Source organism: Crocuta crocuta, unplaced genomic scaffold, assembly GCF_008692635.1.
Source record: "Crocuta crocuta isolate KB4526 unplaced genomic scaffold, BGI_CrCroc_1.0 scaffold149, whole genome shotgun sequence".
NCBI lineage: Eukaryota > Metazoa > Chordata > Mammalia > Carnivora > Hyaenidae > Crocuta > Crocuta crocuta.
The window spans coordinates 6,035,080-6,062,736 of record NW_027551561.1 but is presented as its reverse complement, the minus strand read 5'-3'; the positions used below and the strand labels follow the sequence as shown (position 1 = coordinate 6,062,736).

The window sequence follows — 27,657 nt, the reverse complement described above, 5'->3', positions numbered from 1 at the left end:
GTGAATCTACAGAAAGCAGGCTGGTGGCTGCCTGGAGGGGTTGGGCAGGGGGGAGATAAGGGAATAGTAGCTCCAGGGTGTGTGGGTTTTCTGATTGGGGTGATGGTTGTATAACTTTGTAAACAGACTTAAAACCACTAACTGTACTTCTTTTTTTGGTCTATTGTGGCATTTTATTTGCACATAATGTATTATATCCCTAGAAAAAGAAATGCAGGATTGTGATTTTTCCTCCTGTGTGTTTCCATCTTGCTTCTTCATGGCCCATGTTGCCAGCTGAGGTTCAATACCATGAAACCGAACTGGCGGGATGGGAGCAGATTATTTTGCCACTTTTCTAGGTCTTCGAGTCGTACGTCAAATCGAGGGCTGCCGAACCTGCCTGCGGAAGTTCACGGCAATCTTCCCGGCTCTGTGATCATCGATCATTTCAGACTCACCAGTGTAGCCACACTTCGTCATCCCGGTCAGAACCCGGACAACGACTTTGGCACCCGGCCTAATGAAAACCCGGCGTGTGCTTCTTTCTGGCACTGTTGATGCTCTTGAGAGCATCTGCCAGAACATTCGTGCACACCATTATGGCAGCAAGGAAAGGCAGCAGAAAGTGCACTGTGCATTTTAAATGGATGAGCTGTATGGTATGCAAATTATATCTCAATGAAAGTTACCAAAAAAATTTTAAGAATTAAAAAAATAAAAAAGCTTTCATCCTAAAGCCACACACGTCCTCTCCAAATGACATTAGGTACATATTTTATGACCTCACAGGTTCGTGGGTTCGGGCCCTGCACTGGGCTGTGTGCTGACAGTGCAGAGCCTGCTTGGGATCCTCTCTCTTCCTCTCTCTCTGCCCCTCCTCTACTCATACCGTCTCTGTCTCTCTCAAAAATAAATTACTTAATTAAAAAAAAGAATACCTAACAAAACAGTAAAATGTACTGTTTCAATTTTATTTTCTCTAACTTTGTCATCCCTTTCCTGAAAAGTCTGTGAAATACTATCATGGAAAAAGAGAAGGAAAGAAGATAAAGGAAGGGCCCCCACCACAAACCATCTCTACCTCCTGCTGGCCCACATTTCTGCAATGATGGAAACACTGTATATCCATGCTGTCCAATACAGTAGCCAATTGCTACATGTGGCTAATGAATCCTTGGAAGTGGCTACTGAGAAACTGAATTTTAACTGTATTTAATTATAACTACTATAAATTTTCATTTAAACGTAAGTAGCCACATGTGGCTAGTGGGTACCATAACAGTGCAGTTTTAATGTTTATTTCTTTTTGAGAGTGAGTGAGTGGGGGAAGTGCAGAGAGAGAAGGAGACACAGAATCTGAAGCAGGCTCCAGGCTCTGAGCTGTCAGCAGAGGGCCCAACGTGGGACTGGAACTCACAAATCATGACACCATGACCTGAGCCAAAGTCGGACCCTTAACCGAGCCACCCAGGCGCCCCATAATAGTGCAGTTTTAGAGGAACCAAACTAAGGAAGTCTTACGACAACCATACATATATCTTATACTAAGAGTGACTCAACAGATTACTGAAATGAAGTACACATGCTTAGCAGATCAATTAAAAGACAAAAATCAACTTCACAAACTCACCTGGCCATCTTCCATTTTCGCTTTTGGATAGTTGAGGATTAGTTTCGTGGCTTGTTCCCACTTTGCATGTGTATCTTCCCAAGCCTAAAATGAAGGCAATTACCACTTGAAAGCAACTTTAAACCTAGTACTAAAAATCAACCAGCAGTAGGTCTCAAAGTCGGTGCACACTACAAGCATAATATCCCATGTGTAATATGCACACATATCTTAGATCTGCTTCAAAACCCATTCCTGGTCACACACACAGCACGCGGCTGCTCCGACCAAGGGCGGGGCCCGGGGGCTGCGTCCTGCAGAGAGCATACCTCCGTGTTCCCTGCAGTGGGGTGCTCGATGCGCCTGAGAAGTGCCATCACTCTCTTCTGAAGCGCTGCTCTTCCTAAGCAAGGACAACAGCACATCAACTCATTGAACTCAGAGCCCCGAACGCCAAGGGAGAGCCTGGCGGGCCAAACCCCTCAGGCAGAGCAGGAGGCCTGGAAGGAGTGCTTCCTCTGGCCGACCTCACGGGGACGGGCTTTAGCTCGGACTCCGCAAGAGCCGCGGCGTAACAAAAGCTACTCCCACCTTTATTTACGCACAACACGTGCCGGTGTGTTTAACGTCCCCATGTACAGTTCAACCTCAGTAAATTACATCATCTGTAACCGACAGTCATTTATGCTGCCAGGTTTTAAACAAACGTACTGCGTACTGCAAGCTCAGGGAGATGTTAACAATTTATTTCAAATGCTATTTACTTTCAGCCTCTCTTATGTAGAAAGGATTTCAGGAACGCTATTTCAGTGAACCCTCGAAGCTCCCTCCACTCCTAGCACTAGCTGGTGTCGTGCGACTCAAGGCAAACTGAGTGGGGGGGAGGGAGACATCATCCCCAGTTACCTGTTGACATCATATTGCTGACAGAGGCAAACTCCATGAACGTGTTATAGTTGGGCAGGAAGTTGTGCACCGACACTTCATCCACCCCACAGCGGATGTCTGCTTCCTCACAGAGGTGGCGGAAACAGGACATGGCCACCAGGACGGCTTCGGTGTCAGGGCTCCACAGAAACATGTACAGGGCCACTTCCAGTTTGGTGTGCGCCTGCCGGCATATGGGTGGGGCGCTGCCGCACCCTGCCGCGCTCTCCTGGAGGGCAGGGATGGGAGGCGCTGTGTTTGCGACGCAGGTCATTTTATTTATAAAATCCAACAGCGCAACAAACTGTGCACCACGTACATGTGCATTCAATACCACACAAAAGCTTTCCCCTGCACTCACAACAGGAATTTTCAACCCCCTAAATATCTTGTCTGGATGACAAATGAGATTGTTTGGACCAGGGTAATGCTACTATTTGCCCAATTTCAAATCAAATAGGTATTATCCTACTTCAGATTCGAGAACTATAGATTAAGTCTAACGCAAACACAAGTACCCACAGCGTCAATCTACGGAATGAAAAACGCAGTGCACTTCCAACTCAATTATAAATGACAAAGGAACTAGTAAGAAAGTCTATCTACCTACCGTGGGGACGAAATAAAGTAAGTACACTGCAACAAGGCCTAAAACAAGGGCACGGACAAGGACCAAATGTTGTTGTAGAAGATGTACTTGACTCTGGATTACACATGCCCACAAGAAATCCTCATTTACAAAGAGAATGTAAATTCTGCAGTTACCATAGACAGCAGTAAACACTGTGATGCTTATTTGTTTTTTCCTCAACAGAAGGTTGGACTGAAAATTAGGGATAAACAAGCTTTGTTTCTTGACTTCAATTTCTTGACTTCCAAGTCTAACAGTATAATGCCAATGGTAACGTGGACCAGCAAGATCTTCTGTGAGATATCAGTATAATCAAGATTCCTGCAGACTGTATTATGGCAAAGATTAGGAAAGTTAACCTAATTCTACGACAATCCTAGACAGACACTCCTCTCCACTGATAAGAATTAAAGACTGTACTCTCTAGATTGGTAGCTGCATTCTAAATGCCACAAATAGTGTTTTTATGTTTTTAACAGTGTGAAAAAAAAAAAAGTTTGGTCTGGAAAAGACACTCTTTTGTAATGACCTGCTATTTTCACTTGTACGGTGATTTATTTATTTTTTTTTATTTCTAAGAGAGAGAGAGAGACAGCATGAGCAGGGGAGGGTCAGAGAGAGAGGGAGTCACAGACTGAAACAGGCTCCAGGCTCTGAGCTGGCAGTCAGCACAGAGCCCGACGCGGGGCTCGAACCCACGAACCGCGAGATCATGACCTAAGCGAAAGTCGGACGCTTAACCGACTAAGCCACCCAGGCGCCCCTACGGTGATTTATTTTTAAAAAGAATTCTGTACACAAACAAAAACCACAGACACTTATCTATAGCAAGCAAAATACTTTCTCTCCCAGTAAATCTGTACTCTTGTTAGGTGGTACAACCTATAAACTTCTGGGATATGAATGGCCCTTTGTACAGTAGAGATTTACGGTAATTACAGCGCTCAGTTATATCTTATCAGTAAGTGTCAAGTGCTGTTTACACACAATCTCATTTAACCATCACGACGTTTCTGGGGCATAAATTGTTGTTATCTGCATTTTAAAGCTGATGACCTGGGTCCCAGGGATGTTAGGGATATGCCTGAAGTCCCACAAAGATCAGTGACAGAACTCGAATCTAACCAGTTCTTTACTGCGCTCTAGCATCTGGTTGTAATTTACCAAAGTTCATTCAGGAAAAAACATATGGCACAGAGGGTAATGATGCAGGAAAACTACCCAAGAAGCTGCTTACCATGGACGAGTTTCCTTTTCCCTTCCGAAGAGAGGCTCCGGGAGTGCAGGTGCGCATTAATTCTTCATGATCCATGGACATCTGACTGGTAGCTCCACTTGAAGGAACGTCACATCCTACCCCATAAAGGAAGAGAAAGTGACAGGAACTTCTATCTGCCTGCTAAAAAGAAGACATGAGTGAGCCCTTCTGAAGCACTGATAACCAGGAAAAATAAATATGTAATACGAGCACTCTTCCTGTTTGCGACTATCCTGGAAAACCTCACATCCCAACTCCTATTCCTTGAAGAATATTCACTAGAAACCCAACAGTACGAATGATGTTGGCTTAGTGTCTTTGAAACTCCTCTCAGCCTTCCACCCTTCAAATCACCAGAAACAACAGATTCTAGAAATGCAAATTAACATTTCTAGATCTAACGTGGGCACAGTTAAACAACAACATAAAGCTACCATATGAAAAATATAATGTACTTCTCAGTCAATTATACATGACAAAGATATACTCCCTATAAGATTTTTATCCTGTGCCCTATCAGGATAATTGGAAGTTGACTCTTTCGAGACTAAATTCCTTTCGACCAGTAATTAGCAATGGTAAATACGACAAGCCTGTTGCAAGGCTAACTTTACTGACCAGACTACTACAGATTATTACTGGATTACTAATGCTTATACTCTGGAGAATTATACCACAGGTAAAGGTATGAAACCCTGAAGTCCATTCTTGTTCCTTATCTTTGGAATAAGGCCAAATTCCACTATACTAACACACTAAGATAACCCAGATGTGTAAAAACCCAACTCACCATCAACCCATTTCTAAACAAAGAAATTTAACAAGCTGCATGGTACACTGAAAAGCATGAGTATAATATGTTTAAGATATCTTGGAGTTATTATTCTAGAAAAGGATAAAAATTCATTGAACTAAGAACTCCAAAAATTATGCCATAATAGAAAAAAATTTTAATTGACTACAAAAATTTTACGGTAAAAGAAATTTCAGGCTCTTCTCTAACCTCTAAAATCTTGACCCCGTGCTTTATAGTTCAGAATCAATACTTCACTCCACCCTAAGGGAGAAGACTCAGATATCTGAAGAGGTGAAATTGTTATGGCAGAAATATAAATAAACTTGGACCAAAGACCCTCAACCTCTTGACAGATAACTGGACTAGCCTAAGCCATAAGATTCACGTCTTATGTACGAACTCGAGACAAGATAGAACACGTTGCTCAATCTAATGTGGGTACAGCAGCCCCCACCTCCTAGGCTTGCCCCATAGAGTCCTATTGAACTCAACTAGAATTGATCAAGATTGCAACTTGAAGGACAAAGACTCAGAACAATTTTTGGAACGTTAACTTCTCAGCCATTATCCTCTGCACATATATTTCCCCTTGAAGACTCTGTAGGCAGAAAGAGCGAAAGTAGGACTTAATTTGGCTAATATACATTTCCTTCATCTCTTCCCATTACCCCCAAATATGCTTCCATTTTAAAGATACTTTGCTTACCTTATTTTTAAGAAGAAATTTATTCCTGCAGATCAAAATTTCCCGCAACCATTTGAGAATTTCTGTGCTACTAAGCATTTGATGGCTAGTTAATTTCTTGCAGATGTAAAAAAGCATTTGAGAGCTGCAAGAGCATAAAGTTCATAGTTATCAGTATCATCAATAAATAACCTAACAGAGATATAATCAGTATATAAGAAGACATTCTCTCATAATGGATCTAAGTTTACAGAAGCTAGGATTTTCTAAAGAAATCAATTCTCAAAATGTTAATAGCACAATAATCAAAGGGAGTAAATCTACAGATTATGTTAAAAAAAAAAAAGCAAACAATTCTAAGTCCTCCAATCCCCAAACTCCCAAGCATTTCATCCATGCATCTCATCTTTGCAGAAGACTCAGAAGAAATGACAGCCCACATGCACAGCATGGACTGTATGTAAACTCAATGTTCTAGAGCATGGATCTGCAAACAACTGCCTGTAGACCAAATCCGATCCCTTATCTGCTTTCCATAACTAACATTTTTTAGTGGAACATGGCCACACCCATTCATTTACATACGGCCTAGGGGTGCCTTTGTGCTCTAACAGCAGAACTGAATAGTTCTCACAGACACTATCTTGCCCACCAACCCTCTGATTTATTTACTACCTGACCTTTTAGGCGAAAAAAGTTGCTGATCCCTGATCTAGAGTCGTCACGCTGTCCAACACTGTAGCCACTAGCCTGCCACATGTGGCTAATGAGCACCTGAAATGTGGCTTGCCCAAACTGAGATGTGCTGTAAGTGTGAAACATAACCAAATTTGAAGACTTGATGGAAAAAAAGAATGTAAGATATCTCAGTAACTTTTATATTGATTACATATTGGAATGATATTCTAGAAATATAGGATGGGTTTAAAAATGTTATTAAAATTACTATTGCCTTTTCTTTATACTCTGCAATGTGGCCACCCAGAAAATTCTAACTTATACATGTGGTTCACATTACATTACTATCGAAGAACACTGCTCTGTGTCTCGGATTTAAATCAGCTGCCGGGGAGGACTTAGTGCACCCCCTTCTATGAGGAGATAATGACAACATGGAACCTGAGGCTCACACATTCCCTTTGTTCTCAATGTGCTGCCCTTGTGCTCTTCAACAGATAATAATTTATATAACCTAGGAAACAAATTATAAAATTCTGTGTATATTTTTACCTTCTAAACAGGTGTTCATTATTATTTTTTTAATATTTATTTTTGAGAGAGAGAGCGAGAACATGGGCAGGAGGGTGGGGGGCAGGGACAGAGGGACACAGAGAATCTGAAGGAGGCTCCAGGCTCTGAGCTGTCAGCACTGAGCCCAAAACACGGGGCTCGAACTCACTAGCAGTGCGATCAGGACCTGAGCTGAAGTCAGATGCTCACCTGACTAAGCCACCCAGGTGCCCCTAAACAGATGTTCATTATTAATTCACTTATCAAAATCATTGGCATTAGGGAAAATTTATGAAAGATCATAAGTTTTAAAAACTGAAATAAATAATTGACATTATAAAATTTTAACACTCTAAGCTCATATTTGTAATAATTTAAAGCACAACTGTAACTACATAGAAATCTGGAACTTAAGGGAATACACCAAGTAACAGTGCCTATGGTTGGATAATAATACGTAGTACAATTTTTTAAAACTTACTTTCTAAATTGCTGTGACTATAATTCTTACCGTTAAAACAAGAATCTAATTAATAAATCAAGTCAAATAAAATACAAGATGATAAAACTTCCATAAATACAGTTTTACAATTGACCGAGTACTATAGAGTTAGTATCTAAAGACAAAAAAGAAGTGCAAAATAAAATTTAACTTGAACTAGAAAATAAAAGTACATACCTAATTTCCCAAAACGTTTCCACAGGAGCATCAGGATTCCACAAATCAATGCTATCTAACTGATGAAGAACGAGCAGGGCCTGAATTTTTAAAAAGAGAGAAAAGAGTTACTCAAAAGTTTTTTTGGTAAATGTGACACTGGAATATTTATTTTACAAATGCTAACAAATCGAGCTATTTAATTTCAGCCTCAACACACAGTAAAAGGCAAAAGAGAAAAACTCTGGAGAACCCAAATCTCTAGGGAATAACACATGTAAAATAAAATCATTTTATTCTATCACTCTCACTTTAAATGGCATATAGGGACACAGTTAAATGACTGATGAATTCGGAGGAGCAATGTATACATATGAAAACTGCTTTAAGACACAAACTAAGTCCTTTCAGTAAGTGTCAAAGAACTCAGTGGAACCAAAAATTAATCCCCAAGAAAGGAGAGCTCCCCAAAATTAATACACACAGCGATATTTTACTTTGAGGGCAAAAGATAAAGGAGGAGTTATCTTGCTCGCCGCAAATTCTTTTGGAACAGAAAAGATCAATTAGTTTCCAAAGAACAAGAGAGAGGGGAGAGCAAAATAGACTTCACATTTCATAGCAGGTTATTCGTTCTAAAGCATTCCAAGAGACAACAGGACTGAAATTGGAATTTGGCTTACAGAACATCAGCAAGAATTAAAGAACTCATTTAAAATATACAACTAATATATAAAAACACTACTGTGAAGTAATGAAAGCCACTGGAGTATGAAGTATAAAACTAGACTCTTCCATGGAACCAGCTCCCCCCCCACCCAACGCCAATCCCACGTTGCTTCCCCCAGAGGCACCCGGCTGAGATCTGGCGCATTCTTCAGCCCTTGCTCAGTAGGTTTGGTGATTCTTTACTCCCCTTTAAAGCCTTTTAATAAAACTCCCATAAAATGCTGTTTGGAACAAATAATGAAAACTGATTTCTTCTGCTCTTAAAAGCAAATCAAATGCATAAACTGCTAACATCCGCACTGAAAACCCGCCTTGTTAGAAAAGGATACATAAATGTCTAACCTTAGATGACTTTATAATTCCAAAACACACATTATATAAAGACCAGACCTATATTATCCTATTTTACTGTAATGACCTTTAGATATATAATGAAAACTTCAATTCACTGTGAGAATCTTCAAAAAATTATGTAGTTTATACCTCTCATACCAAGGAAAAACCATACAAATTAACCTTCAATTGTTACTACTGTGTAAAAACAATATAGTTTACTAACACTTTAAGTGGCAAATTCTCTACATTTTTGTTTGAAGAAGTACTTTTTAACATAACAAAAGACACTGTGTTAGCCTCTTCCCTGCCTTAATATGACTGCTTTCCTTGTTGTGCTCCCTTCCACTTTATTTCCTACATATATTCTAACAAAGCTGTAAACACAGCATACGCATCTGACATTTCATCAATATGTTTCCATACTGCCGCGTGATCGGCATGTTTTAATGGATGTTTGATAATTTGCCAAGTTGAAATACCATTCTGTCATTGAATATTAACCTGCTCTCTTACTAGTGAACATCTGAAATTCTCCTAATATTCTCCTATTATAAAGCACAGTAATAAGCATGTATGTATGTGTATCTGCCTCCTTTCGTATTCAGAGAATAAAAAAAATTACAGGAATGGAATTATTTGGACAAAAATTAGGTATTTGCACACCTTCTGCCAAATACCGTCAAGCAGCCTTCCAAGAAGTATGCCAAGGAGTGGGCCAATTAATAGGTTCAACAGCAATGTACACAAATATAAGTGATGAGTGAAGCGATGAATGCTACAATATATTTGGTAAAATAAAACATACAGTACAAACAATAAAGCAGGATATCCTAAGTATACATATACTCAAAGAATTTTTACAAATGTATATACTCCATGTAACCATTACCTAGATCAACACTGTCAGTGCCTGGAAGCCCTTTTCATGTTTGCTTCAGTCATTAGTCCTTAACAAAGGGAGCCACTGTTCTGACTTCTACTGCCCCAGATCACTTTTGCCAGTTATTTATATAAAGGGAATCATACAGTACGTTCCCTTTTGTGTTCGGCTGTTCTCATTGAACATTATGTTTGTGACACGGATTCATCCATCCTCTGCATTTAGCAATAGGAGCTCATTCTTTTATCATTGGTGTAACCAATGGGATGAATATAACCAAAATGATCTATTCTACTGTAGATACATTTGAGGTATTTCTAGTTTGGGGGGGAGGGTGGCTATTACAAACTAAGCTGCCATTAGTGTTTTTGTATGTGCCTTTTGGTAAACATACAGAATTGCTAGATCATATGTTTACTTTGTAGATACTGCAAAACAAATTTTAATGATAGTTGTCCTAATTTACATTCCTGGTAGCAGAGTGTGAATGAAAACAGAGTCATTTGATATTTCATAAAGCTTTTTATTACTGATTTCTAACTTAATTACACTGTAGTCACAAAAAAGTTCTGAATGATTTCAACCACTTAGAATTTGTTGAAACTTATACTTCATGCTCAGGATATATGGACTGTTCCGTGCGTACTTGAAAAGAAAGTGTATTTATTGAGTGTCATGTTCAATGCGTGTCAAATAGTTCATATCTGATAATTATGTTGTTCATGTCTTCCATCTTACTATTTTTGACTTGTTTATTCCATCAGATTTTGAGTACTACTCTGCTCAAGCATCCCACTATAAGTGGATTTGTCCAACTCTACTTTTACTTCATGTATTTTTATATATTTTGAAGCTTCGTTTTTAGGTTCATATAGACTTATTTTCTGGATAGACCGGACACCTTTGTAATAAAGAGATGTCCCACTTTATCTCCAGTAATGCTCCTTGTGTCACTCCAGTTTTCTTGAGTTCACGTTTGTGTTCCCTATCCTTGGACTATCGATCTGCCAATGTCTTTACACTTAAGCTGTGTCTCTCATAAAGACCAGAAAGTAACATTTTCATACTCTTTGGTATTCACCAGAGAGAAATAAAAGCATACACCTGCACACAAATTTGTACATACATGTTTCCAGATGTTTTCTTTGTGATAGGCAAGAACTAGAAATAACACAAATATCTATCAACAAGTAAATGAATAAACAAATTATGCTATGGCCATGTGATGGAATACTATGTAGCGATAAAAAGGAATATGCATGTGGTTTTTTTTTTTAAGGGACTATTGATACGTGCAGTACCCCAGATGAATTTATGATAATTATGCAGGGTTAAAGAAGATAGACAAAAAGCGTATATACTTTATAATTCCATGTATATAAGATGCATATTAACCTATAATAACAGAAAGCAGATCAATGGTTACTAGGGAAGCAGAGAGAGGCCTCAGAGGAGAAAGAAAGGAAGGGAACACCAAAATGCACAAGATAGCTCTCAATGATGGATAGCTTCATCTAACTGGCCACTGACAGGTGAATGAAGTGTTTTAATCTCAAATGGAATACCTATCAACAATAAAAAAATTTCTTAAAAAATAAAAAAAAAAAGGAATACATGTAATATCGTGGATGAATCTCAAGACCTTGGGAGTCAAAGACGGCCAGATGAAAAGGAATATATAGTCTAAGATTTCATTCATATGAACTTCCCGAACTGGCAAAACTGATCTATGATAGAAATCAGACCAGTGGTCTCTGGGACAGGGAGTGGGATCATAAGACAAAGGAGAGCTTTCCAGGGTAACTAGAAATATTCTAAGTCTTGTATGATTTTATTATACGTAAATTGTATCTCAATAAAACTGACTTAAATTAAAACCATTATTTAGCAATCAATATAAAAAAAATTTTTTTAAGTCAGTTCTATTCACATCCCCAAGGGGGACTAGAATCCAAAAGACAGGCAAATAACAAGTGTTGGCAAGGATGTCGAAACAGAATCCCCAGACACTGCTAATGGGAGTAAAAAAGGAGACAGTCGCTCTGGGAAACCATCCGGTCACCCAAAAAGTTACACATAGTTACCACAGGACCCACCAGCTCCACTGGTCATACATCCACAAAAGAGCTTTTACACAAATGCTCACAGCAGCACTATTCATAACAGCCAAAAAGCAGAAACAATACCAAATGTCCGTCAGCTGGCGAATAAACAGAAGGCGCTCTGTGCATGCACTGGAATATTATTTGGCGACTAAAACGAATGAAGTACTGACACAGATTATACTATGGATGAACCCTGAAAACATGTTACACGAAAGAAGCCAGACTCAAAAAGCCACATATTCCATGATTCTATCTCTATGAAAGGGCTAGAATAAGCAAATCTATGAAGACAGAAAAGAGGTAAGTGGTGGCCGGTGGCCGGGGTAACAGAGAATGCACGTGGCAGGGTTTCATTCTGGAGTGACGAAAACGTTTCAGGGTTAGACAGTGGCGATGGCTGTACCACCTTGTGAATATACTGGAAAGCGCTGAATGGCACACTTGAAAACAGTAAACTTTATGGTATGTGAATTAGATGTAAATTTAAAATGCAATACATGTTTTTTAAAACTTCCAAAAGGTCAACTGAAACTAGAGAAATGTGAGGTTTTTAAAATTAAGTGTAAGAATTTGCACAGCATCATTACTACATGAGACATAAAGCAGGTAAACCTCTTCCTTCTCCGGAGTTCATAAAACAGCACACAGATGCAAACGCACCACTTCTGGAAATGCCGTCTCTCTCTGACAGACATCCAGGAATGACATCGATCGCTCACAGAAACCACACACCAGAGGAACATGAAGAATGTCCATATGTATGAGCTTCCGTTCACGAGCCCAGAACCCACGTCCCCTCACCTCCATTGCCTCCTGAGCGATCTCGGGCATGTGTGACTGAGGGACCAGCTGCACAAGCCCTGTAATTAACTCCGCTGTGCTGCCCTGGGTCTCAGGCCCCTGCTTCCTGGGGTTCTGCAAGGGGGAAAAAAGCAAGCTTCAGTTAAAAAAACAGATCTGTCACCTAACAGGAGCCAGAGAGAGAAGGGAACGGAAAGTGAGTGGTGATGGGTACGCTAAGCTTCTGTTAAGGGTTACAAAAAATGTTCTAGAATTAGACAGTGGTGATGCCTCACAGTCTTGTAAATATACTAAAACCAGTGAATTATACACTTTAAAATAGTGAATTTCATGGTATGTATATATCTCATTAACCACAACGGAATTCTTTAAAAGTCAGAACTGCTTTCGTTAAGGATGTGCTTAATCTACAGCCATACTGTTCCTTTATGCAAATAATGTCCAGAGAAAATTCTAATGAAAAGAAAACACAAATTACGTATTAGCTTTTTAATTAAGAAATTAGACCAATCTAAGGAGCAGGTAATTTTTTTCACCTACACTACACCGGCTAAATAATACACCTCTGGTTTGGAGCTTACTGGTTTTGATCTTACAAATAACTGTGATCAAAGGCAAAAGAACAGGTCTTGTCTAGTATAAAGGGCCTGCCCTAAGCCATCCAAGGCTGGAATTCACACTTCCAGATACCCGCACTGGAGTCTTTTTCACTGTGGAAAAACATGGGGTACTAAGCAAAGCACATCAGAAGGATATATATCTACTTTAAGAGACTAAAATGTTTCCTGTAGCTTGGCTGCATCTATTTGCACTTCACCAATATATGGTTCATTTAAGTGAGACCAATGAAACCTGTGCCCTGATTTTATATTGCTGACTATAGCTTCTTTCCCGTCATAATGATTAGGGTCAGCGCTCATCCCACAGCATCCCTAATTCACAACTGTTAGCCTACTTTATAAAATTTGTGTTCATTCACAAATAACTCAATAACCTTTACTGAACACCAAACACATGGCAAGTTGAAGAGATGTGTGTCTGGGGCACCCGGGTGGCTCAGCTGGTGAAGCATCTGATTCCTGATTTCAGTTCAGGTCATGATTTCATGGTTTGTGAGATTGAGCCCCTTACCAGGCTCTGCACTAAGTGTGGAGCCTGCTTGGGATCCTCTTTTCTTCTCTGTCTCTGCCCCTCTCCTGTGCACACATACACATTCTCTCTCAAAATAAATAAATAAACATTTTATGAGGCGCCTGGGTGGCTCAGTTGGTTAAGCGTCCAACTTCAGCTCAGGTCATGATCTCACCATTCGTGGGTTCTAGCCCCGAGTCGGGCTCTGTGCTGACAGCTAGCTAAGAGCCTGGAGCCTGTTTCAGATTCTGTGTGTCTCTCTCTCTCTCTCTGACCCTCCCCTGCTCAGTTGCTCTCTCTGTCTCTCAGAAATAATTAAAAAAAAAAAAAAATTAAATAAACATTTTTTTAAAAGTGTTTCCTACCCTCTTGGAACATGTAATCTGGTGGGAAAGACAAACATCAATAAAATAACCAGACCAACAACTGTTAAACTGCAAATGAGACAAGAACTATGAAGGAGCACGTTGCTGTGGGCATCCTGATGGAGGAATGTGGCACAATTCAGGAGGGCTTCCCACGGCAGTGATCTCAGCTCAAAATTAGCAGGAATTACTATGTAAAGAGGAAAGAGAAGCACCTCAAAAGCAGAAGGAGCAGCAGGGGCAGGTATGAAGGAGTGAGGGAAGATGAGATGAAAGACCGTCCTGACTACAGTGAACAAGGTAATGCTAGATGTGGCGGAAGTGGTAGGGAGAGTCAGACTTTGCATGCCCCTGTAGGTCTCTTTGGAGTGTTGGTCTTTATTCCAAGAGCAATTTCAACTAACACGTTTGAAGCTGGATAAAAGGCATGATACGATTTGCTTTTTAAAGAGAGCACCATACTTTAGTGCAGAGAAATGTTCAGAGGGAGGTAGGAAAGGGTGTTAGCTGGACAATAGGAGGCTTGGCCACACGAGAATAATACGGATTAGAGATGGCAGAGATGGAAGATATTAAAATCGTGTTACTTTAAAAATAGCATGATTGACATCATTTAAGTTACTCCCACATTTCTCCTTTTTACTAAGATTTATGGTTTTTCATGTAAATAGAAAATAATTAAGTATTTACAGTGACTCACTACTTTAACTTACCTTTGGTTATGCTGAGAAAAGTTGCTTAACCACTAGATGGCAGCAAAGAAAATAATTTCAACTTTAAATGGCTTCTCTGAGTGCTGAATTTCAACCACGGAAAAGAGCAAGTTCTTGTTCTTTGAATAATGGAACACTTACCACTGAAGGCACCAGGGACTGTGGTGCAGTCTTTGCCCTGAGGGGTAGCATGCAGAGAGCTGGTACTCTATGAAATGTATGATGAAATATTACCACAGTATATGTCATGTGCCACCAAGACATGAGGAGAAAGGGGATCTGATAACTCTTACAGTCTCACAGATAAGATTTTATAAAACTTTCGCTGATGTCTCAGAGCCTAGAGCCTGCTTGGGATTCTGTGTCTCCCTTTCTCTCTGCCCCTCCCCTGCTCACGCTCTGTCTATCTGTCTTGTCTCTCTCTCTCTCTCTCTCTCTCAAAAGTAAGCATTAAAAAAAAGATTTTATGAAACTTTCCATGCCTAATTCTAACAATTTATTCTACTGGACTCCCAAATTTGGATGGGCTTCTCAAAGAGTTCAAAATATCACAAGCCTTCCTTTGGCGTTATTAATCCCTTTAGACATTCTCTGTGTGTCTCTCTCCCCTCATGTTTTGCTGTAGAAAAAACACTCATGTACACATTTTTTTTAATTGAAGGGGTTCATCGAACTCTTGAAAATATGGACATCAAATTATGAGCCCCTATATACAGTCATTTGAAAGCACCTTAGCACTTACAAAACCTATTGCAAAACAAAGCAGTAAGAAATTTTTCTGGGTGCCTCTCTCCAGAGACTGGAGAAACTTCAACAAAGGTTAAACACATTATCCTATGTCCTTCACAATACATAACTGCCAATATTTGGGACACTGACAACATTTATATTAATGTCACCTGCATTTTATTAATAGTAATAATAGTTACCATTTAGTGCTTATTATGCATTTATTAAACATTATTCCTAAAAGCATGAGTGTGCTATCTCAAGCTTAACAATCTGAGATTGATACTATTATCATCATGATGAGAAAACTAAGAGAGATGAAGTCACCCAAATCACATAACTCTGTCTGTGTCCAGAGCCCATGCTTTTAACCCCTTCACGTAACTATCACTCACTTACATCTGTTAGTCCCCCGCTATTCTGTGGACCAGAGGATTGCCCTCAGGACTCTAATGCCATCTGAGGCTGCAAGAGCAGCTTTGATAATAATTAAGTGCTAACCATACCCATTTTCATCCCCTTCTCCTTCCAGTACAGTATTTCCAGGCAAAGCCAGTGATAATAGGTTGATGACAGGAAAGAAGGGAAATAAAAAAAAAACCTAAAGGGTTTGGCAACAGCCACTGGAGATTTAAAACCCAACCATGAGCATGAGAAAGCACTAGGACTTATGGCAGCTCCATGACCTCCACCCCCACCCCAGGATGTCTAAGTAATACAAACCTGGTAACAGGGTAAAGAAAGAAGATCTCACAAAAACATCTTAATGATACGGAAAAGTAAGAAAGAAGGTATGAAATCTGATCTAATTATATTGGTATCAGAAAAGTATAACTTCTCTCTGTGTAAATTAGTTTTCTTAAAGATGTCTTGGGTTTCAAGCATGACCAGAAAGGATCAGTGAGTGTTATTTAGCTAATAATTCTCTCCAAGGTCCTGGTATCTCATTTAAACCAAATCAAGCTATTGTAGTCATTTCAAGGCCTCTCATATAAAATACTCACACAAAGCAAGAGCTTTGGATCCGCATGAATGAGTTTCACCATGGACAGGAGAAGATACTTATAGCTTCTTGTCTCCACGTCTGTAGGTTTTTCTTTAAATTTAAGGCTTGTTACTTTTTCTTTAAACGTAAGACTCTAAAAATAAAAATGAAAACATGTCATCACCTTGTAAGAATCAGACATCAGGTTAATGAAAACAGCTACCTAACCTTTAAAACACAAATCAATTATTAAAAAACTTTGAAAAAGCAGACATTTTATACCACAGATGTTATGTGTGGTAAGACTAGAAACATCTGAGTAAGTATAAGGTGAAGGTAAAAAGCGGAGAAGCACACCTGTAACACATGCATTCTCCATGCCTGAGCGTAAGATGCCCGAGGCCACTGACGGGCCTCTGCCCCCTCCCCTCTGAGGAGAGCCACAACCACCTAACATCCACACGGGCGCTCAAGAATATCAATATAGAAAGCAAACAGCAAAGCTCAAAAATACTGTTTGCTTGTATATTTACAATCCCATGGCAAATATCTCCTCAAATGTATTTATTTAATCTGTTTTTACCGTTTGTTCCCATTGAACTCTCTTCTTTCTTTCATTCTAAGTCACGTTAACACCTTAGATCAAAGTGAACAACTTTCAGTGCACAACTATTTACTAAGATGTAACTAAGTGCCGCTGCTCTTCCCTGACACAACCACTGCCCAGGAACACAGGTCAGAGAACAATGAGCAGATACAATAATTATCTCTTATTCAGCAATCGTTTTCAAACAGTAAATAGTAGTTTAATTACATCATCTCTTCAGCTCAGGAATCAGCATATAAATTTTGTTCCAGCACTGGCTTGAAAAGGTTAAAGTTTTCAATTCAAATACCTTTTACTTAATGACCATCAGGAGGTTATATAAAATGAGGAATAGCATACTGAAAAAAAAATACATTTCTTAACTAGAAATGTAAAAAAAAAACCCCAACTGTCCATTCATTAATTTATTGATTAACCTTCCATGCTGCAGATAATAGTAAGAATGCAAGTCGGTACACGCACTTTGGCCAAAGAAGAGAAGCAGTTGTGCGCAGGAATAAATTCATTAATCAGAATATGCAGCTGTCTATTAAGGGCCCAAAGTTATTTGCTATTTGTTAATTTATTTAAGACTATGACTAAATTACAGGCAGGTAAGACCATATCTCCTCTAGAAGCAAAATGCGCAGAAATTACACATATTTGTGAAAACTCATACATCTATTATTAATGGGCTACCCTAGTTTTAAAACCGTAAATGATTAGTGTTAAGAAATATTTCAAACTTTTAAAAGATTACCAAAGTATAAAATGGAGAAGCTATGGCCCAGTGTTCATAGGTTAAGGCTAAAGGGTTTAAACGACAAAGAGCTCAATCTAGGAAAATAATGTAATCTTAGACTATGTTACTAGCAGAAACATGGTACACAGACACAGGTTAATGACATTCTTCAATTATACCACATCTGGAATGCTAAAATCAGATCTTAGTATGTCATTTTAATTAAAAAAAAAAAAAAAAAAGGTCTTAGGTTGAATCCTTTCCAGAAGAGCCGCGGAAAAGGAGGGGTTTAAAAGCAAATCAGGAAAGAAATGAAGTCACTCATTCACCACATCTATACCAACTGCCTACTCCGTGCCAGGGCGCCAGGGACCCAGTGCTGGACAAGCCAGACGGGGCTCCCGCTTTGATCAAACTCCTGCATTAGTGAGGGAAGACAGCTAACGACCTGGACGGGCACTGGAAAGAACTAGTCCCTAATCACGTGACTACCTATCATCCATTAAACATTATATGTGCCTCAGTTTCCTCAGCTGTAAAAAAGATCAAACAGTATACACACACACACCACAAGCTTTTAAAGAAAGCTGAAATAATAAAACCCCTCCCAATGCTAAAATCATATAATAAGAAAGAAACCTTAGGAGTACAGGGTAACTTTACTGAAATATCTGCAGTGCTGTCCTATGGAAGAATCAGACACGACATCTGAGGCAAAGTAAATGAGGGCAACCCACTGAACATACCACGTTAACACAGCGGTTCTCAGCTGGGGGCAGTGTTGTCTCCCGGGGGATAACTGGAAATGTCTAGAGGCACTTTTGGTTTTCATAACCAGCATGGTGGTGCTCCTGGCGCGTAGTGGGTAGAGGCCAGAAACGCCGCTAACACCCCACAGAACACAGGGGAGTGCCCTACAACCGCCTCCTTCCCCACTCCAAGATGTCAACGGTGCCAAGGTTGAGAAAGCCTGGTGTCACATATTTAAACCACTTCTTACAAATTTTCCTGGGTTTCCGGACTTGAGGGCCACCTGCAGCGAGCTCTTCGTTAGAAGTGTCCAAGCAAGAGCTACAAGAGGGTGTCTCTGTGAGGGAAAGTTTCTCCCTGTTAAACACTGGCAGCTTGTGGGGGGGGCTCAGAATCTCCCCACTTACTGCCTGACTCTTCACTCTCCAGGCTTAAAAGGGAAATGATTCACCTTAAAGATCATCTCAATAATACAATTTTATCATTCTCAAAAATTATTTCAGGTTAAATTTGTTAATTATCTTTCCTGGTAAGAATATCAGACAGAGGGGCGCCTGGGTGGCTTAGACGGTTAAGCGTCCGACTTTCGCTTAGGTCATGATCTTGCGGTTCGTGGGTTCGAGCCCCGCGTCGGGCTCTGTGCTGACTGTCAGCTCAGAGCCTGGAGCCTGTTTCAGTCTGTGACTCCCTCTCTCTCTGACCCTCCCCTGCTCACGCTCGCTCTCTCCTAGAAATAAATAAAACATTAAAAAAAAATTTTTTTTTTAAAAAGAATATCAGACAGAAAGCTCTCCTTCGGCCACTATGTGTAATTTCATAGGCATATGAAGCTGTGTATGCATATTTATACACATACGTACACACAAACGCAATCTCACACGTATATAAATATATGAAAATAAACAGCCTGAGAATGATTTCACAAGTCAAATATATAATGACACTTTCAGAGAATAAAGGAAATAAAAGCTCAATTCTTATCATAGGAGTCCTTGGACCAAAAGAAGTCTAGCTGTGGTTTTTATGAAATAGCTTTCAGCACTATAGCATGTTGTCCCTAGAGTCAGTTCATAAGCAAGGCTAAGATGAAAAATAACTTCTAAATGTAGGGAACATTTTCAGACTACCAATCAAATTTTGTCTTTGTTCAAAGCGCTAATTTCGTTTCGTTTCCTTTTGGTTCTCACGCACAGCAAGTTAAATTGCAGGTGGCTGGTAAAGTGGATACCGAGGTTAAAGTGGAAGTGAGTATTAACTTTCTACCAGTTTCTACTATTGAAGGCCATTAATTTTCTGCCCAAACAGAAAACTTAAAAAGTCAAAGTTCTATTTAGTATACCTAAAATGAATTAATTTTTAAACAATTATTTTAAGTCATTTTCTAAGATGACTTTTAAAATGTTTAGTTATATAATACATATAGTTACCATATACTTAAGTAACTATTATTTTATGTTTACCTCCAATTAACTGAGATTGAAATTTTCAATTTTTAAAAAAATGAAGGACTTGGCATCACAAAAAGGCAACTAAAAAATAGCTTTGTATTTTATTTATCTTATTGAACAAAACATAATTGCCATGCTCTTTGGCTGTAATTTTTTAGACTAAAAAAATCCCAAAGCATTCGGTACAGCAAACTTCTCTATTTGAACATCTGAGATAAATAATCCTCAGAAACAACTACCGACTACTGGTAAGAGTGAACCAAAATAATTTACTGACCAAGGAAACTTGGGAAAAGAAAAGCATGCAGGGAGGAAGCTGTTTAAATTATAAGTGAAATGGTGAATTTACTAGGAAAAAAATAGGTAAAAACATGTTACATTTTCACTGGAAATGATATGACATGACTATAATAGTAACTATACACAGAGAAGTCAAAAAGAAACCAATGACTTTTCTGAGGTAGTTACGGAAGTTACAGGTAGTTCTGTGGGTCATACTTACAACCACAGAAGCCCACTGCCATGTAAAACAGTGACTGGTCGGCATCTGATCATGTGAGTGACAGCAGCCAATAAAAAGAGAAAATAAGGGGCACCTAGGTGGTTCAGTTGGTTAGGCGTATGACTTCGGCTCAGGTCATAATCGTGGGTTTGGGCCACGCGTTGGGCTCTGTGCTGACAGCTAGCTCAGAACCTGGAGCCTGCTTCAAATTCTGTGTCTCCCTCTCTCTCTGACCCTCCCCTGCTTATGCTGTTTCTCTCTCTCTCTCAAAAATAAATAAAACATTAGAAAATTTTTTTTAAAAGAACAGAAAATAAGAAGCAGAAGACAAACCACCACCAATCAATGTCAAGAGTTGCCACGTAGAATTCTCTTGCGATACATAAATACCAAGAAGTGATTTCTAGGATCCTGTAACTGCTTAACTGGCCCCACATGAGTCTCAAAATTCCATTTAAGAGTACTCATCTGTGGGAATACCTCACTGAAAAGGCTCTTTTTATGAAGTTTAAACACGGACTTCAATATCAAAGTGCCTATCGTTTTCAAACACAGAAAGCACATTTGCTGAAACCTGCAATATTTTTATTTTATTTTACTTTATTTTATTTATTTATTTTTTTAATATTTTTATTTATTTCTAGGAGAGAGAGAGAGAGACAGCGTGAGCAGGGGAGGGTCAGAGAGAGAGGGAGACACAGACTCCGAAATAGGCTCCAGGCTCTGAGCTGGCAGTCAGCACAGAGCCCGACGCGGGGCTCGAACCCATGAACCGCGAGATCATGACCTAAGCGAAAGTCGGACGCTCAACCGACTAAGCCACCCAGGCGCCCCTGCAATATTTTTATTTTAAATAAAACGTTTGATTTTATTTCTAACTTCCTATGCGCCATGTTCAGCATCCGACGGGCAAAAACAGTGCGTTAGTAGAAACATTCACTCTACCCCAGGAGTCAGGGGCCTTTCCTCATCCCCAAAGATAAAGAGCAAACCAAAATACTTTGATTCATGAGGAAAAGTCGCAGGAAAAAAGAAACCAAAAAAAAAGGGGAAAAAAAAACAAGAAAGAAAGAGACATTAAGAGTTTAACAGCATTCTGTGAAAAAATTTCTCTAAGGAAAATAAGTTTAACTCGCTGAAATAGTGAAAAACAAACACCATTGTATACGACAGCCCGCGACACTTACAGAAAAGTAGGGACTCATTTGATTTTCTAAAATCACCCAAAGAGCAGGACTAGGATGGAGACACTGAAAATGGAACAGGAAGATGGCAGACTTCCGAAGTCATGCTTTGCCTTACCGGGGCCATTCGTATTGCCGGGTGGGCTCCACAGCCCTGCACCGCTTTATGAAGCGTTTCACCAAACATGTTTCGAAGCTCGACTGAGTGACAGTACACAGCATCAATCTTAGGCCACCAATCCAACGCAGACTAGAGAAAAACAGAGACCATAAGAGAAGAAAAGTACAAATTTGCATGAGTTATATGCTCTGGTTAACACTGTGGTCCTTATGTTTTATCCTTCCATGAAAATGTTTCTAAGACCATGCAAACACAGATCATGATTTCCAAAGTCTTCAAATAATATCTTGAATTCAAACACTGAACCATACATGTACTTTAAAATATAATAATGAACATGAGACGAATTGCCATTTCATGTGCACGGGCATAGGAGACTATCTTTTCTCACTCAGAAGCCAATGAATCTGAGAAACAAAGAGTCTTTAGAAAGCTAATTCTGTAGCCAATCTTTGTTTTTAAAGTTTAACTTTTACACATTTCAGAAACATGTGCATTCATAGTATATATTTTCCCACATAAGAATGCTACTATCAAAGTTTTAAAAAGGATTAGTGGTTCAACACAATGTTGAGGGAATATGCAGCAAACCATCACTTATATGCCTACAAACAACAATAAGTACAACATAAAATTAGTAAATGAGATAAAGCTATTAGTAAACCTATAATCTTAAATTGATATGCAATGATGGTACAATACATGAAAAGACTAATGATTACCACAAGGACAAACTGCTCATAGCTAAATATTGTTTAGAGGTAATTATTTTACGTAAATATTTAACTATGTCAGTTTCACCCATTTAGCTCTGATTCTAGTTTCTAGTGCCTATTTTATTTGAATAGTGCCTAATTTAACTTTAAAAGTAATTACTATATTATGGGGACACCAGGGTGGCTCAGTCAGTTAAGCATCCAATTCTTGATTGCAGCTCAGGTCATCATATCACGGGTTCCTGAGTTTGAGCCCTGTCTCCAGCTCCTCGCACTGACAGTGTGAAGCCTGCTTGGGATTCTTTCTTTTTCCCTTTGTCTCTCTCTCTCTTTCTCTACCCCTCCTGTGCATGCTCCCTCTCTCAAATTAAGAAACTTTAACAAAATTACTGTATTATGAAAATGAATAAAACTATAAAATCTATTGGTCAAGACAAAACTGAATTTTCACTGTATATGGAGATTATGCAAGGCATGGGAGCACTGAACACATGGGTTAACACACAGGCTTCCGGTTTCTGACACTCCCACGGCAGAGGAGATACGTGAGAGAATGACTGAGCTAACACAGGCGGAGGATTGAGGAACTTCATATCCTAATCCCCCAAGGTCCTTCTTATTCAAAACTAAGCTCTTTAAATTCTCAACTTTTAATTTCTTCACCCGTAATTGTCAGAACATCTTAGGCAGCGTCAAGTTATATTACTTTAACCTAAAACTATGGATGACAAACTCTATTTACTGAATAGCAAATTATACAATCAACTTATGATACACAATTTGAATACCGGACTCTATTTAGGAAGGGACCCCAAAGCTGTGAGGGAAGAAACACTACTCTCTTTGGAAAGTATGGTTGTTACTGCTATTCCCTCAACTCTTACTCTACGTAAGCTAATTTCTAACAAATGATCAAATTTTAGTTTGGTTATATAATGGATTCTTTAAACTCTGGTCAATTCAGTCGGTTGACTTGCCCAAGCAGTCAACACAGCTTTATCTCCATATATTTACTAATTTATACAGTCTGTATTGATCAACATAAAGCAACAGAGGCTGAATAATCACAAAATGGAATGAGATAAAGGTCCTACTAATTCTCCTGACCTCATAATATCCTGTCAGAAACTAACTAAAGAGATATGCATCCCATTTAACACCGGATCCAAACTACTACGTTATTTTGATAGCTGTTGAAATTGAACCATGGTACCAGGTGCATCCTATGATTTTCACTTAAGATTTAGTGATTTTCATAACTGCATTTTTTCATAATACAAAAATTCATTCATTTTAGTGTAAAAGTTAAAGATGCACCTTCCAATAAATTATGTACTAAAAACTAGACATCATGTAGTTGGTAAAAATTATAGTATTTGAAGCAGTTACTAAATGTGTCCCTTCTGAAACTCATCAACCAAAGGAAACATTCCTTTTTCTCCCCTTGAAAACACTACACTTATTGCCAAACAAATGGCAATCCTTTTACAAGTACAAAGTATGAGCAACGTATGACAATTCATCAAGAGACTGCTTAAGGAAATTTTCAAATGTGTTGGTGAGCACTTATCCAGCCTGTTGGTAGGAAGAGGTCATGTCATTCTCAGGACGCGAGAACTTTTGTCCCCATAAGGGACAAAACAGTGAATACGAAGTACCATACTAGCCACAGCACGTTCCGCTGATGGTATGATGTCTGGGTCATCTGTGTATCACTGTTTCTGTAATTTCCCCATTACAACAACATACCTAACTTAACCTACAGGAAGCCAATAAAGATTAAGTACATAACATAGATCTTATAACTATAATTCATCTTTTATAGCATGTCATAATAAAAAAGGGACTGTCCTAGAAGTACTGTCTTTGAAGCTGACAAATGTTTATAGTATCACAAAATTCAAATAGTGAACAGACCTTCAGATTTCTTAAGAAGAAACAGTAGAATATTTAGATCTAAACACTGTACTTGTAAACTGAGTATGAGTATGTTTCACAGAAGGCAAAGAAAACTGCAGACCATTACCACTTCTGCATAAGCCCTCACAAACATGTCAGTAAAACTCTTACTTGAGAATGTGGTAACAAGAAACAAGATCTGTGAGCCTGGCTACCGAACCATGGAAGGAAAGAACTTACGAGGTGCATTGAACCAAGAATCATTGAAAAGGAAATTTTCTACTACGAGTAAATTTAAGATTAGGAGTCCAAATATCTAAGAAAAACTTCATGTGATTTCCAGATCTGTCTTCAGTGAGACTCTGTAATAGCCAATTCCATAAATTTGCATTTTTACTTTATAAACAGTCCTTTTCAGTCAGAAAGTACTTCAGATTCAGTATCTATTAGCCTCAAACCACAGGAAGGAAAAAAAAAAACTAACCCTAACAAGAAACAATTTATCAAACATCCTATAATATGATAAAGTACCATTATCTCAAGCATACCTTTAAGAGATAATTTCTAGACTCTCAAATGTATGCTTTTGGCAAGTTACTCGGTCAAGGTCACTGACACTGAGTATTTTAAAAAGTAGTCAACACAGGGTTTTCATTTCATACAGACGTGACCTCTGACACAGACACACCGCACCCTCACACACGCAGTACTCGGCGGAGGACAGAAGGACACACGACCACTTGACCATGGACACGGAGGCATGCACGAGGTACCACTCCAGGCATGCTTTAAACCCACACAGGAGCAGCCCGGCCACTTACAGCAGTGCCAAGTCCATGCTTGAAAGTGCTCTATATATTCAATTGTAGACAAAAATATTTCACAATTAAAGTAACTAGCCACAAAGAATCAAAAAAGTATATACTTGGGTTTATTAAATACAAGTCTTAAGCATTTAAGTAAAACCATCCACTCTAATAAATGGAATGCTTTTAGCATTATAATTCAAAGGAGAAAAATAATATTATTTTAGTTCTGCATTATGCATAAACCTGGGGGGGGGGGAGATCATCTTTTTCTTAAATGACCTTGAAAGTAAACACTGAGGATACAATGTCTTGCCTAATTACCCTGGCAAAAGTAAAGTAAAAATTTTTTAAGTTTTTAACGCAAACATACCTTATCTGCAACCAGATTCATTAAACTTTCCCTTTTGGGATAAATAACATTTCATGTTATTTATACCTATAATTGAACCCAATGATACTCAAGTGAGGAACGTATCATTCCCTCAAGGCATTTCAGTTGTTCATAATGTCTGGGCGGGGCGGGGAGGAGGGAAATGGCCCGAATGGTATTTAATGACATGAGGATGAGGGATACCAGGTGTCCTGACACCTGACACAAGACGGTCCTGCATAGCTAAGAAGTGCCCCACCTGAAATGCTAATAGCACCCCATGGAGAAAAACTAAATGTGTCACCAGATCACTTTATTAAGTTATTCGTCCCCTGCAGGAATGGGTAACAGAAAAGAAAATGGGCGTCCATTTTAACTCAATGCATCCAAGGCAAATGAATGTGGGGAAGAACTTTTAATTCATCAGCAACACACTCTTAAAATGGAATTTGCTTATAATGAGGACAAATATATCTGAGTTATCAACGATGAAAGCTCTTTTTGAGGGAGAAAAAGAAAACTGGGGCCAATGTACACATAACTATGATTATCCATAAATGGGTAAAAGTAGAGCTATGGTAAATAACACTTGAGAACCTTCAAAGTATTGCTTTCATAGTCACGGTCCAAATGACCATGGTCCAAATGACCTTCAAAGTGTTACTTTCTTAACTTCATGGTCCAAATCTGATAAGGTTTCATTATCTTTCTACTTAATGTACTCACATCAGAGTCCAAAGTTTCACAAGTACCTCTTAATGAGCTTGCTTATTTTGTCTGTTATGTTTTTGTATCATATCAACACCTCTATTTAAGTGCGTTAATATTTCATTTATTTAAGGAAGACTAAAAAGTACAATCAAATATGATTTCACCATTTTCTAAATGTACCATACTGCCCTACAACATAAATAGTTACTGCTTTTAACTTAAATGGTAAGGTGACAAGTCAGAATGTATCAAATGCTGGGGAAAGGCTAGGAATATTAAAATAATATGTAAAGAGTTTGGGGATGTGGGGTGCCTGGGTGGCTTGGTCGGTTGAGCATCCAAATCTTGGTTTCGGCTCTCATGGTCTCATGGTTTGTGGGATGGGGCCCCACATCAGGCTCTGTGCTGGTGGAGCGGAACCTGCTTGGGATTCTCTTCCAGCTCTCTCTGCCCCTCCGTCCCCCAAAGTAAATAAATAAACTTTAAAAAAAGAATTTGGGGATGAAAATGTTCAATTATATTCTCAATGGCACTGTTCTCAAGGGCTTTTGATGCAACTAAAATATTTCAGGTTTAATCTTTCCAAAGGATCCTATTAACTCCATCTTCCTCAATAAGGGAAGGTCAAATTGAATATGAAATTGAATATGAAAAATACAATTGTATATCAGTTACTAGATATAATCTCCTGTGAGGAATCTTCCTCTACCACACATCTAAGTTCAAAATCTTTGGTAAACCAAGAATGTCTTTCTTATAAAGAAATAAAGAAAGGAAGAAAAAAAATTTTAAGTAACTTAGCAATACCTTTTGGACTTACATTGGTGATGATTCGATGGAGTGAATTTACCAGCACGTAGTGAAATGTAGAAGGGGAATTCTGAGCCAGGCAGATCTACAGGGGAAAAGAAAAAAAAATCATATATTATTTCTAAGAGAAAATATTCTGTAGCACAAATGAGAATAAAAGAAACAGAAAAAAGTTTTTTAAAAAAGGAATACATTCTTAGGTCTTAGAAATTAATATTAACATAAAATACTGGGAAATCAGCAGCCTCAGTATATGTAACTGGATAAAAACCAATGCTCTCACCTTAAAGTGTTGGTTGTTGTGAGGACTTATACGAAAGCAAGAAACAAGGCAGTCAATCATGAGATCCACATCTGCGGGCTGACTGCCTCTTGAGAATGGCTTACTTGGATTAAAAAGCAGGTTCTATAAAAATCCCGAGAGAAAACAGAAGCCTTTAAACAGTCATGCGGTATTTT

The 27,657-nt window shown here is 38.8% G+C and overlaps 1 protein-coding gene and 1 pseudogene across 1 annotated transcript in view; both read right to left on the bottom strand.

Annotated features, from left to right (window-relative positions):
- Positions 1-27,657, bottom strand: part of NF1 (neurofibromin 1) — a 200,939-nt gene that overhangs the window by 137,166 nt on the left and 36,116 nt on the right. Inside the window, 11 exon segments of the mRNA XM_077749858.1 lie at positions 1,613-1,696; positions 1,921-1,994; positions 2,498-2,747; positions 4,387-4,548; positions 5,910-6,033; positions 7,798-7,877; positions 12,628-12,741; positions 16,570-16,704; positions 21,881-22,012; positions 27,209-27,283; positions 27,482-27,604. Of these exon segments, the coding sequence (XP_077605984.1) occupies positions 1,613-1,696; positions 1,921-1,994; positions 2,498-2,747; positions 4,387-4,548; positions 5,910-6,033; positions 7,798-7,877; positions 12,628-12,741; positions 16,570-16,704; positions 21,881-22,012; positions 27,209-27,283; positions 27,482-27,604 (1,353 nt within the window).
- On the bottom strand, positions 200-586 carry LOC144219725 (small ribosomal subunit protein uS8 pseudogene; annotated as a pseudogene).